The sequence below is a fragment of the Phaseolus vulgaris genome, chromosome 7, assembly GCF_000499845.2.
Source record: "Phaseolus vulgaris cultivar G19833 chromosome 7, P. vulgaris v2.0, whole genome shotgun sequence".
Taxonomy (NCBI): domain Eukaryota; kingdom Viridiplantae; phylum Streptophyta; class Magnoliopsida; order Fabales; family Fabaceae; genus Phaseolus; species Phaseolus vulgaris.
In genome coordinates this window covers 14,524,871-14,544,453 of record NC_023753.2, presented here as the reverse complement: position 1 = coordinate 14,544,453, position 19,583 = coordinate 14,524,871, and the positions used below count along the sequence as shown (strand labels likewise).

Below are 19,583 nucleotides of genomic sequence, written 5' to 3'. Positions count from 1 at the left end.
CAGGTGATCTGCTACAAATGCCCTCGGCGTCTTCAGAGTTTCTTGAATCACCGTCCTCTGCCTACCCCCCTTGCTTGAACTGGCGAGCTTGGCTAGCAAGTCAGCTCGGGCATTCTGCTCTCTGGGCACATGCACCACTTCAAAGGAGGCAAAGGAACTCTTCAATTCCGCACATACTCCAAGTAAGCCGCCACTTGTGGATCTTTAGCCTGGAACTCGCTTGTTACTTGCCCTGTGACTAGCAGCGAGTCACTCTTAGCCATCAACACCCTAGCTCCCATCTCTTTGGCCAGCAAAATCCCGGCGATCAGCGCCTCGTATTCTGCTTGGTTGTTGCTGGCCTTGAAGGCAAACCTCAAAGATTGTTCGATCAGCACGCCGTTGGGTCCTTCCAAAATGACTCCAGCACCGCTGCCCTGCTGGTTCGATGATCCGTCCACCGAGAGCACCCAGCGGAAATCATCCCCTTCAACTCGTGTCGCCTCAGATGAGAGCTCGACCACGAAATCTGCAAAGATTTGCCCCTTCATCGGGCCTCGGGGCTCATACTTAATATCAAACTCTGATAGCTCTACTGCCCACTTCACCATCCTTCCCGCAACGTCGGGCTTCTTCAAGACCTTCTGGATGGGCAAGTCGGTCATCACCAAAATTGTGAAGCTATGGAAATAGTGGCGCAACCTCCTTGCCGAAAACACCACAGCCAGCGCAGCCTTCTCCAGGGCCTGATATCTCGTTTCTGGGCCCTGCAACACCTTACTAACAAAATAAATAGGCTTTTAAGCCTGATCTTGATCCTGGACGAGCACCGCACTCACCGCCCTCTCAGTTACAGCAAAATACAACCTGAGAGGGGTTCCCACCAGTGGTTTGCACAAAACCGGTGGGCTCGCCAGATATTCCTTCAGCTTGACGAAGGCTTCCTCGCACTCCTTCGTCCAAGCAAACTTGTTATTGCGCCTTAAGCACTGGAAGTAGGGATGTCCCTTTTCTCCGCTAGCTGACACGAAGCGAGACAGAGCTGCCATCCGACCTATTAACTGTTGCACTTCCTTCACAGTGGCCGGGCTTCTCATCGCCAAGATGGCGGCACACTTGTCCGGGTTGGCCTCTATTCCTCTTTCAGTCAAGAGGAATCCCAGGAATTTTTCAGCCTCCGCGCCAAAGATACATTTCTCTGGATTCAGCTTCAGCCTGAACTTGGCGATCGTCGTGAACAATTCCTCCAAGTCTGCAACGTGCTTGCTTTTCTCTGGCGAGGTCACGACCATGTCATCGACGTACGCTTGCACGTTCCTTCCCAGCATCGGTGCAAGTACTCAATCCATCAACCTCTGGTACGTGGCCCCCGCGTTCTTCAGCCCAAACGGCATCACCTTGTAGCAATAGCACGATCTCTCAGTCATGAATGCAGTCTTCTCTTCATCCATGGGATGCATCTTGATCTGATTATACCCCGAGAAGGCATCCAGGAAGCTCAACAACTTACACCCTGCAGCACTATCCACCAGGGCGTTTATGCTTGGTAAAGGATATGAATCCTTTGGGCAAGCCTTGTTCAGATCAGTGAAATCGACGCACATGCGCCATTTCCCATTACTCTTCTTCACCTGTACGACATTGGCCAGCCATTCAGGGTACTGAACTTCCCTGATGTGGCCTGCAGCGAGGAGTTTCTGTGTTTCGTCCCTAATCGTCTGCCTCCTCTCTTCGTTGAATTTTCTTCTTCTTTGTCGTACTGGTCTCACCAAGTTGTCCATCGCCAGATGATGGCACAAGAAGTCGGGGTCGATCCCGGGCATGTCCGAAGCGGACCATTCAAAAGCATCCAGATGCCGTTCTATCACCTTGGCAATCTGGTCCTGGAGTTCGACCTCCAGAGATCTTCCCAGCTTGAAGATCTTTCCCCTGATCTCTCTTTCGAGCCACTGCTCGACGGGTTTTGGTCTGGTTTCTCTGGCGATCACCGCCCTGGCGATTCCCAGCTCTCTCGCTTCCTCAGGGCGATTCCTTGCCTCTTCTTCCTCCAGACTAGCGTTCCCCTCCCCCAGATCAGCATCCACCATCTCCACATCTCTTCCGGCGATCTCTTCTACTACCGTCGATCTGGGCTTCACACCAGGAGGCGGGGTGGTTGTAACATAACTCACCGATCTTTTGTTTTTCAGGCTATTCTCATAACACTTCTTCGCTTCTTTCTGATCGGATTTGATGGTGATCACCACCCCCTCCATAGACGGTAGCTTCACCTTCATGTGCCGAGTTGACGGTATAGCGCCTATCCTGTTGAGCGTGGGTCTTCCCAGCAGGATGTTGTATGCTGAAGGAGCGTTCACAACAAGGTATTTGATTTTCTCCGTTCTCGAGCCCGCCTCATCTGTAAACGTAGTCCTTAACTCTATGTACCCCCTGACCTCCACTTGGTCACCAACGAAACCATACAAACACCCTCCATAGGGCCTCAGCTGGTCAAGGGGCAGCTCCAGCTGCGTGAAAGTCGGCTAGAACATTACGTCTGCCGAGCTTCCTTGGTCCACCAGCACCCTGTGGACCTTTCTTCCTGCTGTGATCAACGAGATTACTATGGGATCGTTGTCATGAGCCACAACGTCTCGAAGATCCTGCTTGGTGAAGGTAATGTCCACTTCCGGCGAGTGGTCTTCAAACATATCCACCATCATCACAGACCTCGCGTACCTCTTCCTCTGTGATGCGGTGCATCCACCACCTGAGAAACCTCCCGCAATGGTGTGGATTTCCCTGTGCGTAGGCATCTCGTGCTGCTGGGCTTCTCCACCGGCTGGTTGGGAGCTCGACGCGCCCCCCGTCCTTCTGTCCAGCAAATAATCATTTAGGAACCCGCTCTTAACCAGATCGTCGAGCTGGTATCCTAAAGCCAAACACGAATCCACGGTGTGGCCAAAACCTTGGTGAAACTCACACCAGGCATCTGGCTTTGGTCCCAGCACCTTGTCGCCCACCTTCTCTGGCGCTTTCAACCTAGCGGATATGTTGGGAATGGCGATCAGGTCCGCCAATCCCATGACAAACTTGTGCTTAGGCGGGCGATTGTATTCCTGGCGTGCTGGTTGCTGGCGACCTTGGATCTTCCTTGGATCGTAAGGATGGCGAGTCCTCTGATCCCTTCTGGCCGCCGCTGTCTCCAGCACCCTCTGTGGCTGGATTCTGGTCTGGGCGCGTGGCCTGGCGGGAGCCACGCTTCCTCTCTTCTCGGCGAATTCGCTCTCATCGGCGATGTGGGCCACCGCAAGTCGCCTAACCTCAGCAAACGTGGCGGGGTGAGCCCTGATCAGTGCCTCGCAGAATGGTCCTGGCAGCACACCCTTCTTAAATGCATATACCAGCATTTCCTCATCTTTGGCCGGCGATCTGACCATCTGCGCCCCAAAGCGATTCAGGTAGTCCCTGAGGGACTCTCCCTGATACTGCCTTATATCAAACAAATCATAAGACACCCTGGGCGGTGCCTTATTCACGATGTACTGCTCGACGAAAATCTTCGAGAACTGTTGGAAATTGGTTATGTGACCGTTAGGCAGGCTCACAAACCACTCCAACGCCGTTCCCTGGAGTGTGCTCACGAACATCTTGCAGTATACGGCATCTGACCCTCCTGACAGCATCATCTGCGTATGAAACGTGGTGAGATGAGCCTCAGGATCCTCCACGCCGGTAAAAACAGCCTTGACAGGAACCACACTCGTAGGAATAGGCGTGTCAGTAATCGCCTGAGCGAAAGGCATAGGAAAAACACGAGGTGGCGATGACGGCGCGACCTCCTCAGCAATAGGACGCCCCTGCTGCTCCTGAAGAGCTTGACGCAATTCTTCAGTCACCTTGCTAAGCTCATCATTCCTGGCCCGAGAGGCGGCCAGGTCCTCATGCATTCTCGCCTGTTCTATGCGCGTGGCCTGCAACGAGCGCATAATCTCTACCATCTGCGCCATGGTCATGGCGGCGGCGCCTTCAGCAGCAACGGGCGCAACTGGACTTGAACGGTTGCTTCTCATTTTTCTCATGAAAACTTAGCAAATTACAGAGAGTAATGAATAACACCTCCTTCAGCGACGAACGATTCAGCGATCAATCGGTCAAACTGCGCGAAACTCCGCAAGAAAACTCAAGAACACCGCGAACCTCCAAAGAAACCTGCAACTCCACCAGAAACCACCACTTCTCCCACGAAAAACCAAACGAACCAAAGAACTCAAATCTCACCGAACGAATCTCGCGTAAACAGCAGAAAACTTCACTTCACCGAACAAAAACCCAAACGATAGGTGGAAAACGCGAAATCACCGAACAAATCTTAAACGAACAGCGAACAATGGTTGCTCCAGCACACAACCACGCGGAAAACTACGAAAACCTCCAAGAACTCACGCTGCAGATGGGAACAGGTTTTTACACGGCCCCACGGTGGGCGCCTGATGATCCTGCCTGTTGACCAGAACGTTGGAACTTGCCTCGTCAATGGATCGACGTGTGCACCGCTTCTACCTCCGTCCTTCGTCACGATCCACTTCAAGAACCTGCAAAAGAACAGAGCGGCGCCGCTGCGGCCGATCGCACTCCAACGCCCAAGTCAGTGACTGAACCACCAAATACTTCAAGAGCAAACACTCAAGAACTCTCAAGGAACCGTGCAATGTTCTCTCTCACAGTATGCTCAAGAACTCGCAAGCGTAAAGAATACAATCTGAACGTGCGTACCTCGAAAGTTCGTTGGGAAACCCTTAAATACCTGGTCACTTTCTCTCTCCTGGCAGTTACGCAGCTGGACACGTGGCACGCATCCAGTCGTACACGTGCCATCATCTGGAGCCTCCTTAACTTGGGCGCTGCTTCTGACTCTCCTTTGGCTAAGTTACTTATGCATGGTGCTGCCCAGTGCATAGCAATCTTGGGAGCGCGATCTCTACTAGAACTGGCGAGTTAGGGTGCCCTCGTACACCTTCCCTGTGGTCTCGCCGGCCGCCTTCATAATCTGCACCACCCTCATCTTTGGCGATGTGCTTGCTCCGGCGATCTCCAATCACTTGGTCGCCTGAGTTTACATCTGGCGACTTCATCTTTAACCCGGTGATCACCGGTTCTGGTATGCTGGAGATTTGAGCACGCCAACTTAATAACCGGCGACTACACGAGTCCCCCGACTTCCTTCCCTTCTGCCAACCTGGCGTCTTGTCAACACGCCTATACTGTAGCTGGATGCCACGTCATCACTTCCGACTACCAGGGCGGTACAGAAGATGTTCCATAGGAGACAAAGATATCTTGATCATCCATGATGTTCTTTATGTAGAAGGTTTAAAGCACAATCTGCTAAGCATTAATCAATTATGTGACAAAGGATATCAAGTTATCTTCAAAACAAACTCCTGTGAAATCTATCTTCCCAACACAAAATAGGTAATGTTGATGGGTAATAGAATCAATAATGTTTATCTCTTGGATATCTCTTCTCCTTGTTCAATTGGTTGCCTTCTTTCTAAGCATGATGAGTCTTGACTATGGCATAGAAGAATTGCTCACATTCACATGAATCACTTAAACAAATTAATATCTAAAGATCTTGTGATTGGGCTGCCCAAGCTCAAGTTTGAGAAGGACCATATTTGTGAAGCTTGCTAAAAGGGGAAACAAGTGAAAAACTCTTTTAAAAAAAATGTTGTTTCTTCTTTAAAACCTTTTGAGCTACTTCACATGGATCTTTTTGGACCTTCAAGAACCATGAGCCTCGGTGGCAACTATTATGCTCTTGTTATTGTGGATGATTTTTCTAGGTTCACTTGGACTCTCTTCTTGGAATCAAAAAGTGATGCCTTTTCTACATTCAAGAAGCTTGCTAGAAGATTGCAAAACACAAAGAACAACAACATAGGCTCAATAAGAAGTGATCATGGAGGGAAATTCCAAAATGAAAAGTTCATCAAATTCTGTGAAAAGATGGGAATTCTGCACAATTTCTCAACTCCAAGAACTCCACAACAAAATGGTGTAGTGGAAAGGAAGAACAGATCCCTTGAAGAATTAGCTAGAAAAATGCTAAGTGAATCTTCTCTTCCCAAGTACCTCTTGTTATGTGATGAATAGAGTGCTAATAAGGTCAATCTTGAAGAAGACTCCCTATGAACTCTTCAATGGAAGGAAACCAAACATCAATCACCTCAGAGTTTTCGGTTGCAGTTGCTTTGTTCTAAACAATGAAAATGAAAACCTAGGGAAATTTGATGAAAAAGATGATCATGGTATCTTCATTGGCTATTCCCTAAATAGTCATGCATATAGGATCTACAACAAGAGGCTAATGACTGTAAAAGAGTCTGTTCACGTGGTCTTTTATGAAGTGGATCGCAAGAGCATTCAAATCTTAAAGAACAGTACTGAAGAGGATGAGCAGAACATCAGTTTGGAAAAGGTGGACATTTGTGCAGAAAAACAACCGGTTGATTGCTCGAAACAACCGATTGAAATTCAGCAGCAAAGTGAGTTGCCTAAAGAATGGAGGATTCCTAAAGATCTGTCAGTGGAGAACATCATTGGGTAGATAAAGGAGGGTGTTTCTACACGTAGCTCTATCTCAAACTTCTGCAGGCACACTACTTTTGTTTCTCAAATTGAACCAAAGTCAATTGAGGAAGCTCTCAAGGATGAAAAGTGGATTGAAGCTATGCATGAAGAGCTGAATCAGTTTGCAAGGAATGAGGTATGGTTTCTTGTCCCTAACACAGCTGAGATGAACATCATTGGTTCGAAGTGGTTCTTCATAAACAAATTGGATGAGGATGGTATGATCACAAGGAAAAAAGCAAGGCTTGTTGCCAAAGGCTACAATCAAGAGGAGGGCATTGACTATGGGGAAACCTTTGCTCCTGTTGCAAGATTGGAAGCTGTGAGGTTGTTGCTAGCTTTTTCATGTATGAGTGGATTTAAACTCTTTCAAATGGATGTCAAGAGTGCTTTTCTCAATGGCTACATCAATGAGGAAGTGTATGTGGATCAACCACCGGGCTTTGAAGATCATCAACACCCTAATCATGTCTTCAAGCTGAAAAAGGCTTTGTATGGGTTGAAGCAAGCTCCAATGTAGTGGTGTGAAAGGCTTAGCAACTTCCTTTTGTCACATGGCTATGAAAGAGGGATGATTGACAAGACACTCTTCATCAAAAGGTCAAATTCTGAAATTATCCTTGCGCAAATCTATGTTGATGACATCATCTTTGGTGCTACACAAGATAGTTTGTGTGAAGATTTTGTGGCTGCTATGAAAGGTGAGTTTGAAATGTCTATGATAGGAGAACTTTCTTTCTTTCTTGGATTGCAGGTCAAACAAACAAAGGATGGAATTTTTCTATGTCAATCAAAGTATTGTAAATAAATTCTCAAGAAATTTGAAATGGAGAGTTGCAAGGAAGCAAGCACACCTATGCCCTCAAGCTGCTATATGGATGCAAATGTGGTTGGAAAAGGGGTAAATCAAACAAAATATAGAGGTTTGATTGGCTCTTTGCTCTATCTCACAACAAGTAGACCGGACAACAAAGGAATCCCACTTCAAAGCTGCAAAGAGAATTCTGAAATATCTCAAAGGAACAACAAATGTTGGGTTATGGTATCCTTCTAACTCTCCCATACATTTAATTGGCTATTCAGATTCAGATTTTACAGGATGCAAGCTGGACAGGAAAAGCACAAGTGGCACTTGCCATCTTCTTGGCTCAAGTCTCATCTCATGGCATAGTAAGAAGCAAGCTTGTGTGGCTCTCTCTACAGTAGAGGCTGAGTACATTGCTGCTGGAAGCTGTTGTGCACAAATCCTCTAGCTTAAACAACAACTTGCAGATTTTGGATTGAAGATGAGCAAAGTTCCCTTGATGTGTGCAGACACAAGTGCCAGCAATCATACCAAAAATCAGATTCCGCACTCAAGAACTAAACACATTGAGATTCGCCATCATTTCATAAGGGATCATGTGAGCAATGGTGACTGTGAAGTGAAGTTCATTTAGACAAAACTGCAACTGGTAGACATATTCACAAAACCTTTACCAAAAGAAAGGTTTTTCTTCTTGAGAAATGAGTTAGGCATCCTTGACTCTCAAAATCTTTCCTAAATTGTTTACTAACTGTTTCAGACTATTTGTGAAGATAAATAGGGGGAGAATTGATTGGTTCTTGTGTGTCTTTTTCTGGAAATTCTGGAAATCAGTTTAAACTGCTGAAACTCTGTGTTTTTGCTGACAGAAACAACCGATTGATTCGTGAAAACAATCGATTGTTTATCTGATACTTGTATATACTGTTTTGGTTGTTTTTATGCTTTAGTGCTTATGCAGAAAAATTCAAATTACACTAACCTGCTGCTGTAAGATACAGTACATTGTTTATGTTTTGTATGCAAGTTCTGCTTCAGATTCAAACAAGTCCAACACAAGCAACCAAAGATTTGTCTTCATCAAATAGGGGGAGATTGTTGAATCAAGTGTATTCAAGCTTTGAAGAATCCAAATCCTTTGAGTTTGATGGAAGGCTGAATGTGCTTGTTGTTGCTGAGGTGCTTTAGAATAGGATCTAGGTAGATTATATTGTGTAAATCCACTATTGATTGAATCTTAAAGCTAAAGTATTTTCAAACCTTTTGGATTGAAAGTGTTTTTCAAACTAAGTGAAAAACAACCTGTTGTTTTCTCGAAACAACCGATTGTTTTACTCTTAGGTGTTTTGAAAAAAGGTTGAAAATTGTTTTTGGTGGTTGACTTGCTGTCAAACCAAAACAACCGATTGATTCGCACATTCAACCGGTTGTTTGTTCTCAAATCATAACAGAAAATTGTTTTATGTGTTTGACTGAGCTTTAAATGATTTTGTAACTGAATGCGCTCCTATTTTAAATGCTTTGACCATTCTTTGAAAGCAATAAAAATTTTGTTTATCTTTTGTAACAAACAACAACTGAGATTTAATCATAGAAAAACAGATTTGATTTTTTCACTGATTTTGCTTTTCAAGAGTTAAAGATTGCTTTGAGCTTGCTTTGATCAAGAGAGAGTGGAATATGATTTCATTTGTATTGATTTCAGTTCATAAGGTAACAAGTGTAATCCTTCTGTACTTTGTGTAAACTTTGGTGTGGTAGGCCAAGAAGTGTTGTGTACTCTTGAGGTTGTCAAGATCAACATTCTTCGTGGTGTATGTGCTGAGCCAAAGGAAGTGTGTGTCTTAAGGGGATCAAGGTCACTTCTTTGGTGGTGTGTGTAAGTAATCTAGGTTTGGTTACTTAGTGGATTCCCCAGTGTATTTTGGGAAACTGGATGTAGCTCTTGGTTTAAGAGTGAACCAGTATAAACTGTTTGTTCAATCTCTCTCTCCCTTAAACTCTTTAATTTCAGTTTGTATATTTTTCAACTAGTATAAACAACCGATTGTTTCTGTGAAACAACCGATTGTTTCTGTGAAACAACCGATTGTTTCTGTGAAACAACCGATTGTTTGAACATTAAAGTAGTTTTTGTTTTACTAATTAATGATAAAATATTAATAAGTTGGCAGATAAGATAAAGGTAACCTCTTATTATAAATTTAAATATGTACAAAAAAATAACTAACTTAGTTTTTATATATTTATTTTCTCATATTACATAATGTTCTCATATTAAATAATTTTTAAAATCTAATGATGTATAAATAGTAGAGAGTTTAGTGATTTTGTAAATAGAGTTTTGGATTTTTGTTTTCTGTCAAAATCACAGTGAGGTATGGAATGGTAGTTGGAAGGAGCATAAATTATTTCACTTTCATCGCTACCGCTAAACTTGAAATTAAAATTTGAAATGAAAATTTGGAATTTAAAATTTGAAATGAAAATTTGCTGAAATTTTAAAATTTGAACCAATTTTTTTTAAACCATATAAAATTATTTATATTATATGTGAGGAAACCGCTCTATACAAAGATTAGCGCGGACCTTTCGTCATTTACGACGAGATTGAGCAAGGTGAGGAGAGCAGGTTCCTGTGACTCGGGACCATGGAAAAGACCGGAGCGATAGCCTGAGACAGTTGACGACAACAACGCTTGAACGTCTTGCTGTGTTGGAGTCGGCAGAGGTGGGGCTCGTTAGAGTTGAGGTGGATGATTTACTTTCTTTCTACTGTTTTCTTTTTAAACTCAAGACAAAGAAAGAAGAGAGATTGAACAGAGAATAAGAGAGATTTTTATGCAAGTTGCGGATATAGAGGAGATAAGCTATTTGTGAGATGTTATATGATTTTGCTTTTCTACTTGTGTGCAACTTCGAAAGACACAAATCTGAAAAAGGAATTAAAGTTTGTCATGTTCATCTTGTGTTTTTGCACCATTCTTGCATCCACACCTTTACCTTTCCCAAGAGATCTGCCAATAATTCTTGCTGAAAGAAAAATAGACCACGAATTTCAACATCACATAACACTACACGGGTACTTTTCTTTGGATAGTGATATATTAACAATCAAATATTAGGTTGCGCCACTTTACAAATTAAAGTGGATGAAAAAAAAAAGTATTCAATTAGAATGTGGTTTTTTGGAATAAATTTATCGATTTTTGTTAATATTTTTTATATTGGATATTGTGTGTTGTTTCAAATTATTTATCTAAATTTGTGATTTGAAAAAATCTCAAAATCTTTAGACTCTGGTGCTACAACTTAAAGTGGAATCTGACATTCAAATTGCAAAATGTTGTGATATATTAAAATTTAATCGTTAGTCTTAATATATCTTGATATTTTACGATTTGGATTTTGGTTTCACCTTTTATTGTGGCATCGGACTTTGTAAAGATTTGATTTCGTTTATGTTTCTATTTTTTTTCTCATTGAACTCTGAGTATGCAATTTTTTAACATTCTATAATGATACATATTAGTCTATTTTGGTTATTAGACACTTTACAACTTTTGTTAGAATGGATGACTTTAAACTACAGGGGAGGTGAATTGTTTAAAGAGGGTTTTCGCAAACTTTTAAACCAATAATGAAATTATCTCAAGAAACAATTGATAAGGAATCCAGTTTGCCAAAACAGCAAGCAAAAACAGCAGTACCAGAAAAACAATCGGTTGTTTCGCAGAAACAATCGGTTGTTTATACCAGCAAACAAATATCAAAACTGAATTTAAAGAGATTAAGGATAGAGAGATTACACACAGATGTTTATACTGGTTCACTCTAAACCCAGAGCTGCATCCAGTCTTCTCAGAAACCACTGAAGAAATCCACTAAGCAATCACACCTTGATCACTTACACCACAACCAAGAAAGTGACCTTAATCCCCTCAAGACACACACTTCTCTTGGCCAACACACCAACACTAAGATTGTTGATCTTGATCCCCTCAAGAACACACAGCAAATCTCAGCAAACACATAAACAAAACTTGTTCAACAGAGTACAAGGATTACACTTGTTACAGAAGATAATCTGAAATCAATACAAGCATAATCCTATTCCACACACTTTGATCAATCACAAACTCTAAGCAATCTCAACTCTTTAAAAAACTCAAAATCTGTATTCAAAAACTTGTTACTCAAATATGTTTTTCGGAATTTATTCAAAGATGTTGTTTGTTATCAAATCTTAACAAACTCTTTAATTGCATTTAAAGATTGGTTAAAACATTTAAAGACTGGAGCGTAAGCAGTTAAAAACATTTAATGGTCAGTCAAAGATAAAACAGTTTTTCTGTTATGGTACCAAAACAAACAATCGGTTGTTTCCTCGAATCAATCGGTTGTTTTGGTTTTAACAGCTCAACCATTTGAAAAACAGTTTTCAATCTTTTCTAAAAACATCTAAGTATAAACAATCGGGTGTTTCGACAAAACAATCGGTTGTTTTTAACTTAGTTTGAAAAACATTTTTCTTTCAAAAAGATTGAGAATGCCTATGCTTTGGATTCAATCAAGGAGTGGATTACATACACAATATACCCCAGATCCTAACTAAAACAGCACAGCAACAACAAGCATAGCCAGGGCTTCAACATCCTTCAAAGGGTTTGGATTCTTCAAAGTTTGAACACCACTTGGTTCAACAATCTCCCCCTATTTGATGAAGACAAATCCCTAATGCTTGTGTTGTACCTGATTGAATCTGAAGCAGTTCCTGCAAGATATAGTTTTAAGAAAAGCATAAAACTTCTGATATTTGGTTAGAACATAAACAAATACAGAAATTCAGAGCATAATATCAAGATAAACAACATTCAACATATAGCAAACTGTTTTGCAGAAAAACATAAAAACTGAAATCAAACACAGCATATAAAAGCTTTCTTGAATTTTTTTTTTAAAACTTATCTTGTTGGTTCTGTGGATTGAAACCTAAACCAGCCTTTCCAAAAACACAGCTGATCCTGCCGGTTGACCTGAGTGCAAGAGTCTTGCCACGTCAAAGGTTTCTCCTTCTGGATCGGCTTCGCACCACGTTAGCCTCTGTCCTTCACGCCTCAATTCCTCGCAAGAACCTGAAGAAAATAGAGTGGCGCCGCTGCGGCCGATCGCGCTCCGACGCTCAAGTTAGTGACGGAATCACCAAAAACTCAGAGAGAAAATCTAAACTCAAGGAACCGTGCGCAGTGAATCTAAGTGTCCTAGAGAGTATTCTCAAAGCGTACTGAAGTGTTCTGAAAAGCGTACCTCAAAGTCTGTTAAGAGTTCCTTATATACCTGAGCACTTTCTCTCTCCTGACGGTTATACCTCTGGACACGTGGCTCGCATCCAGCTGTACACGTGTCGCCATCTGGAGCTCCCTCCACTTGAGCGTCACTTCTACTCTTCAAGCTATTCGACTAAGTTACCCATAAAAGGAGTAACTTGGTCCACAGCTTTCCATGGAGCGCGATCCTTTAAGTGACGAGTACGGGGTGTCACCATGCACACCTTCTCTGTGGTCTCGCCTGCCGCTATCACGATCTGCTTCACTTGCACATCATGCATGTTCGGGGAAACTGTTCCCTTGCTCCGACCTCTGGCTAGAGAATGATCATCTGATAACCTCGTCCTCCGTACTTCTACCTCTTGAAAGCTTTAAGCAAGCCTTCCTGATCTTTCGGCGATGTGCCCCTTTCGGCGGTCTCTAACCACCTGATCTCCTAGTACTCATGTATGGCAACTATGGCGCAACTCTAGTGACCGCCGGTTTACACACACTAGAGATCGGAGAACGCCAACTCAATCGATTGGCGACTACACGGAATTCCCGATGCACTTCCCTTCTGCCAGCCAGGTGTCCCGTTCGACACGCCTATATTATCGCTTGCTGCCACATCATCACTTCCGATTACCTGATCGGTACACAAGCCCTCCAGTCTTAAGCTGAGACTTGACCAGCGAAAAGACTAAGAAGTCAAATCATCGTCGATCTACGTGGCGCTTGTACGGATCTTCGTACGTTCGTACCCTTTGCCTTTCTGGCGCTCCACCAACCCCCTCTTTAATCAAACGACACGTGGCTTCATCAACGGTCGTTTTCAATTGCCGTTTGCGCTTCCTACAACGTTCGAAATCCTTAAACCCTTCGCGCTATTCACTGTTCCATCATCTTTCTTCATTCTCAAGCATTCCAAACGCTTTCTCTGCGAACCTCGAAACTCCTCGTCTCTCTCAATCTTCAACTTTCTTCAGCGCTCATCCGATCATAGAAAGGTAACCCTTTTACTCCTCCTATTGATATTTACTGCATTTTAATCGATTTGCATCATCCATTAACTGTCTGAAGCATACGTTGTGGGCTGTATCTCTTTTTTCTCGTAACCTAAGGTTTCGTCCCTGATAACGTCCATCCCAGCGAACCCTCAGTCGTTCGTTCTATCTTCTTCGTCCCCAATCGAGTCATTCTCTGCTAGCTTCATTTCATCCTTTTCTCTTTCCTTTGCAGTTCCTGCGATGGCTCACACGAAGTCCACCGCTAACCCTTCTTCTTCATCGCGAAACCCTCCACCCAAAACTCGTAGGGTTGCCCCTAGGGCAAATCCTCCATCGACACGCAACCCATCACAAGCCTCTGGTGCTCCCTCTACTCAGGCTGAGAGGCCTACCTCTTTTCACGCCAACCCTACCCAGGCAACTCCACCACTCGCCGGAGGAGCCTCCCTTCCTCTGTAAGACTATAAGGAGCTCTATCCTTGGGCCACCCCAACTCTGCTAAAAGAGACCTCCTCGATAAACACTGAGTTGGGCGTGCACCGATTGAGGAAAGGAGATCAACCCGACCTTTCCTTCCACAAGGAGCATGATAGCAAAGTGGCCGTGCTGCCCTGCCTCCCGGGTGAACCGATCTATGCAGACGATAAGGGGAACAACGACGAGTTGTTCTGCTTCATCTACACTACCTTGTTCAAGAAAGTGAAGCTTAGGCTTCCTTTTACTCGTTTTGAGAGAGAGTTGCTGACCGAGCTCAACATCGCCCCTGCCCAGCTTCATCCCAACAGCTGGGCGTTTGTAAGGGCGTTCCAAATTCTTTGTGTGCACTTGTTGCTGCCGGCCTCAGTCGACGTCTTCCTCTTCCTGTTTGAGGCAAAGAATCTCGGAGATCGCCTCTGGGTCAGCTTGAACGGGATTGCTTGGAGATCAATCTTCTCAATCTTCCAGCAATCTTATAAAGACTGGAAAGGGAAGTTCGTGAAGGTGTGCCAGAATGAGCAAGACCCCTCACTGCTTGACGGCTTCCCCTTGTATTGGGTAAACAAGGGGACCAAGGACTCCAAGGACAACTTCAGGAGACCAAGAAGTCCTGACAACATGGGGGAGTTAGACAAAGATCTTTGTCTCTTCTGGAAGAGCGTGGCTGCCGTCAACATCACCTTCCCCACTGCCTCAATTATTCCCTATGAGTTCTTCGAGAGCAAACTCGAAATACACATAGGTTAGTCCCTACTCCAGTACCAAGATTCTTGCTTCGTGTTAAAACTGACTTAGCATCTTTATCCTTCTGTATAGGCCTTGATCACTACTCCACGTGCTGCTTGTGTTATCCCTGCATAAATATACTTGTATTTTCTGCTTATGTTTTGGTTGCTCACCTATCCTTTACCTTGTGCAGATAACATGTGGGGACAAGGGAAACTGGCAGAATTGAGGGCGATCGCCCGATCCCACAAGCTCGCGGCGGGCTCCCAAGCTGCGCCCAACCCGGTGGTGGAGATCGCCGCTGCCCAAGGCAAGACCCCTCCCCGAGGTCCGACTTCTTCTGGGGTACTGCCCGCCCCAGAAAGGAAGAAGCTAGTTTTGAGGAAACCTAAGAGGAAGGCTCCTCAAGTGGTGCAAGAGGAAAAAGAGGATGATGAAGAGACTGAGGATGGCCTCATCACCAAGAGGACAAGGGTGGCCACCTCTACACCACCTACACTCCCAACACCAACACCGCCCTCACCTCCAGCTCCACTACAACCAGTCCAAGCAACGCCCCTGGCCGCCGCACCCCCAGTGGTTGAAAGCAGCGGCCCTAACTATGCAGAGGACCCTCCAAGCGCCTCAACACCGTTCGTATCTGTTGGAGAGGGTCCTCCTTCCACCACATCCATTGCTGGGGCCGCGTTAGGAGACGATGAGGGCGCTCAAGTCTCGCCAATATTGATAACAGAATCCCCGACCTCACCACCACGCCTAGAAGCCCCCCTCGCCCTACAAACTCAAGATGGTGGTGGTGAAAGTCAGCACCAAACTCCTCCACCACCTCCCGCAGCAAACTCAAGCCTCCCAACTTCCTTCGAAGAGACCTTGGGACCCTTCACAGCCCAACTAAAGACTATGGCGGAAGATCTCCCTTTGCTCGTATCAAGAGCTGTGAAGGGCTCACTCAAGAAGCTTCAAGAGGAAAACTCCGCGCTCAAGGAGTCAAACCTGATGATAAGGGCTGAGGCTGAAAAGCTCACGTACAACTTGCTGATGACTGAGCTGGAACACTCAAGGCTTGAGGATGCAATGGACGCGGAGCTAAGAAGCACGCGCAAGGAAGCCTCCGATCTGTGCCAGAAACTGCACCTCCAACTCCAAGAGAAGATTGACTTGGAGAGCAAGCTGGTCCCATATAGGCTCAAGGTGGCAGATCTGGCAAAAAAGGCGGAAGCGTCCAGAGTGGAGAACCTCGAGAAGAGATCGGCAGATCGGGAGATTCTCCTTGGGAAGGTCGAGAAGGAAAGGGACAATGCTCTCGCTGAGCTCGTCGAAGCTCGCGAGGAGGCCAAAAAGATTGCTGCAGAGCTGGCCCATGCTCGGGACGAAGGCAAAAAAGCTGCTGAAGAACTCGCTCGAGCTCGTGAGGAAACGGAAGAGGTGAAGAAGCAAACACACGAGCTCGAGCAGAGCGCTGCCCAAGTCCTCACCGCCGGGTTTGACGCCGCTCTGGAGCAAGTAGCATGTCAATACCCTGAGCTCGACCTTTCCATGGTGTCGATCAGCAACGAGGTGGTGGATGGGAAGATTGTACCCTCTGAAGACTAGCTGCCTTCCTGCATCACCTTTTCTTTGTAAAAACTTTATCTGTAATCTTACTGCTTATGTAACTGTATACATCTGTATGCAAACTCGAACAGTCGCTACTTATATGATTTTCATTTCCCTATATCGTCTTTCTATTTACTTTGCACGCTTTTACCTTTATTTGTTGTGTGGTTTACCAACATAACTGGTGAAACTTACTCAAACGAATTAACTCAGCAATATTCGAGCCTCACCTTTCACACACTGCTTCGATCTTGAATAAACTGTTAATCTTATAACAACTTATCAAACTGTTAACTCAAAGTAAACTTGAGCAACTATTAACTCTTTAGCGATGACATTTAATACAACTTGTGAACTCAAGGCAACAAACCTTAACATAAGTTACTTATTAGGCAGCAGGTTTTAACTCAAACTAGTATCAAAATACAGTTTACCCGATCTGCCCAGCAAAGTGAGCCCTTATTCCTGTCATCACCTGGAACTCTTCTGATTGCCGTAGGGTTCTGGCGATGTGACCTTTCTTACCTTCATAACTTGACCATTGTTCCCTCATCTGGGGGTAGAGGCGCCTTTTGGATCCTTCTCTACCTCCCTGAGTTTCAGAACAATGAGCTGGATAGTGAGGTGTTCTCTTTGAACCTACTTTAGTTATCTTTTTAACTTCTTTCACCCTTCACGCCATACCTGAACTCATTCAAGACGAGAAGGATTTTATCTATCTTCACACCGCCTGCAAGAGTGGAAGTTTTATCTGGTCTTACTGGGTCAATATTGATGTTTCACTTAAAGGGGGAAAGGCGTTTTCCTTCCCTTCCCACCGTTTAAGGTCACGAACACCCCTGACCTTTCAATTCATCTTGCCTGAACTCACTCTGAGGTGAGAAGGACTTTTTCTGGTGCCTCTGCTTGCCCAGGGTGTACATCTCCTCCCCCCTGGACGCGCTGAGGACTTTCAATCTTGCCTCTATCTGCTTGTGCAGAGAGGTCTTTCGATCTTCTCTTGCCTGCACTCGCTCAAAGGCGAGGAGGACTTCTTCTGTTCTCGCCTGCACTCGCTCAAAGGCGAGGAGGATTTTTCTCTTCTTGCCTGCACTCGCTCAAAGGCGAGGAGGACTTCTTCTGTTCTCGCCTGCACTCGCTCAAAGGCAAGGAGGACTTTTTCTCTTTTTGCCTGCACTCGCTCAAAGGCGAGGAGGACTTTTCTCTTTCTCGCCTGCACTCGCTTAAAGGCGAGGAGGACTTTTTCTCTTCTTGCCTCAAGACGCACGAGAGCGTTGAGGTCTTTAGTCATCACCGGTGCCTCCGATCGCCGAAAGACGATGAGGACTTTAAAACCTTAACTACTGCCGCCAATCGCCGAAAAGCGATGGGGACTTTAAAACTTTCAACTGATGCCGCCAATCGCCGAAAAACGATGGGGACTTTTAAAACTTTTAACTGAAAGCATGCAATGTAATTTTGTCGTTGCCTTAGATCACGTACGAGTGATAAGGTCTTTTTTCTAAAAACTTTCAAAACAACAAGCATGCAATCTCATAAACTTAAGCTTGAAAACTCTTCTTTATTGGGTGACCTCATTAAAAACCCTCCTCAAGGAAAAAAGAGTGCCCCTTGAAACTGTTTTAACAGAAAGCATGTAAATTTCTTCATGTTCGTTTTTACTTACAAAGCTTTAACTGTAATATAATTTGAGATGTGTGGCGTTCCAGGTGCGAGGAATCGCCCCTCCTTCTAACGTCTTTAAGCAGTAGGCGACGTTCCCGAGCACCTTGGTTATTCTGAACGGTTCTGTCCACTTAGGCGATAACTTGTTCTCCATCTCGTACTGATGGGCCTTCCTCATCACCAGGTCGCCCCCTCTAAACTGCCTTGGCATTACCTTAGAGTTATACCTTCGCTCAATCCTCCTTTTTACTGCCTCGGCCTTTACTCTTGCCTCCTCCCTGACCTCATCCAGTAAATCCAGATTCAATCTTCTTTCTTTGTTCGAGTCTTCCGCCACAAAGTTCTGGAATCTCGGCGAGCTTTCCTGGATTTCAACTGGAATCATCGCATCACATCCATAAACCAAGCTAAATGGGGTCTCGTGGGTTCCTGAATGTTCAGTGGTATGGTACGCCCAAACTATGCAGGGTACCTCTTCAGCCCACGATCCCTTAGCTTTCTCGAGCCTTCTCTTTAAACCTCTCAGCAATACTCGATTGGCAGACTCTACTTGGCCATTTGTCTGTGGGTGCTCGATGGATGCAAACACCTGTTGTATTCCCACCTCTTCGCACAGCTTCTTCAACAGGTGACTTGCAAACTGAGTCCCATTGTCCGACACCAGGCGTTTAGGCACACCAAACCGGCACACGAGATTCTTCCATACAAAGCCTTCGATCTTATTTGCGGTGATCTGGGCTACTGGCTCCGCTTCGATCCACTTGGTGAAATATTCAATCGCCACCACCAAGTACTTCATCTGCCTGACCGCCAATGGGAAGGGTCCCAGAATGTCAATTCCCCAAGTGTGAAACGGCCAAGGGCTGTAAATTGACTTCAGCTCTTCTGGGGGTGCCTTGTGCCAATCGGCGTGCTGCTGACATTGCTTGCAACATTGAGCATACTTCTTGCAGTCCTCCCTCATCGTTGGCCAGTAATAACCTGCACGGAGAGCTCTTGCAGCCAGAGCTCGACCCCCGATGTGACTCCCACATATACCTTCATGGAGCTCGGCCGTAATTCTTGTACATTTTTCTCCGTGCACACATTCTAGGAGTGGGTGTGTAAACCCAAACCTGTACAGCTCGCCGTCGATCAAGGTGAACTTGCTAGAGTTCTTCTTTATCTTCCTAGCCTTCGTCGGATCCAGCGGGAGAACGCCATCTGCCAGGCAGCGCTGGTATTGCGTTATCCATGTGTCTGGCTTATATGTAGCGCAGACCTGCGCCATGTTCACCCTCTCCCCTCGGCATGCTCTTATTCTCGGCGATCTCAAGGTCTCCTGGGTCAAGGACTTGTGACTCCTCGCCGCCTTCTCCGTCGACTTACTTATCTGAAGAACCTGGTGGTCTGCCACAAACGCCC

General features: G+C 45.1%; 2 protein-coding genes across 3 annotated transcripts in view; both read left to right on the top strand.

The window, feature by feature from the left end:
• Positions 1 to 19,583, top strand: part of LOC137829104 (C2 and GRAM domain-containing protein At1g03370-like) — a 70,518-nt gene that overhangs the window by 12,676 nt on the left and 38,259 nt on the right. The window lies entirely within an intron of this gene.
• On the top strand, positions 9,975 to 16,607 carry LOC137828239 (uncharacterized). 2 transcript variants are annotated; one of them, XM_068634720.1, is made up of 2 exons: positions 9,975 to 10,151; positions 15,112 to 16,607. In XM_068634720.1, exon 2 carries the CDS (start codon positions 15,117 to 15,119, stop codon positions 16,509 to 16,511), a length of 1,395 nt encoding a protein of 464 aa, XP_068490821.1. In that variant the 5' UTR covers positions 9,975 to 10,151; positions 15,112 to 15,116; the 3' UTR covers positions 16,512 to 16,607. The 2 variants fall into 2 exon arrangements, with proteins under 2 accessions (XP_068490821.1, XP_068490822.1); XM_068634721.1 differs by having other exon boundaries at positions 9,981 to 10,130; positions 15,112 to 16,601.

Excerpts from the sequence above, each read along its gene's own strand:
- LOC137828239 (XM_068634720.1), top strand. The coding sequence starts at position 15,117 with ATGTGGGGACAAGGGAAACTGGCAGAATTGAGGGCGATCGCCCGATCC.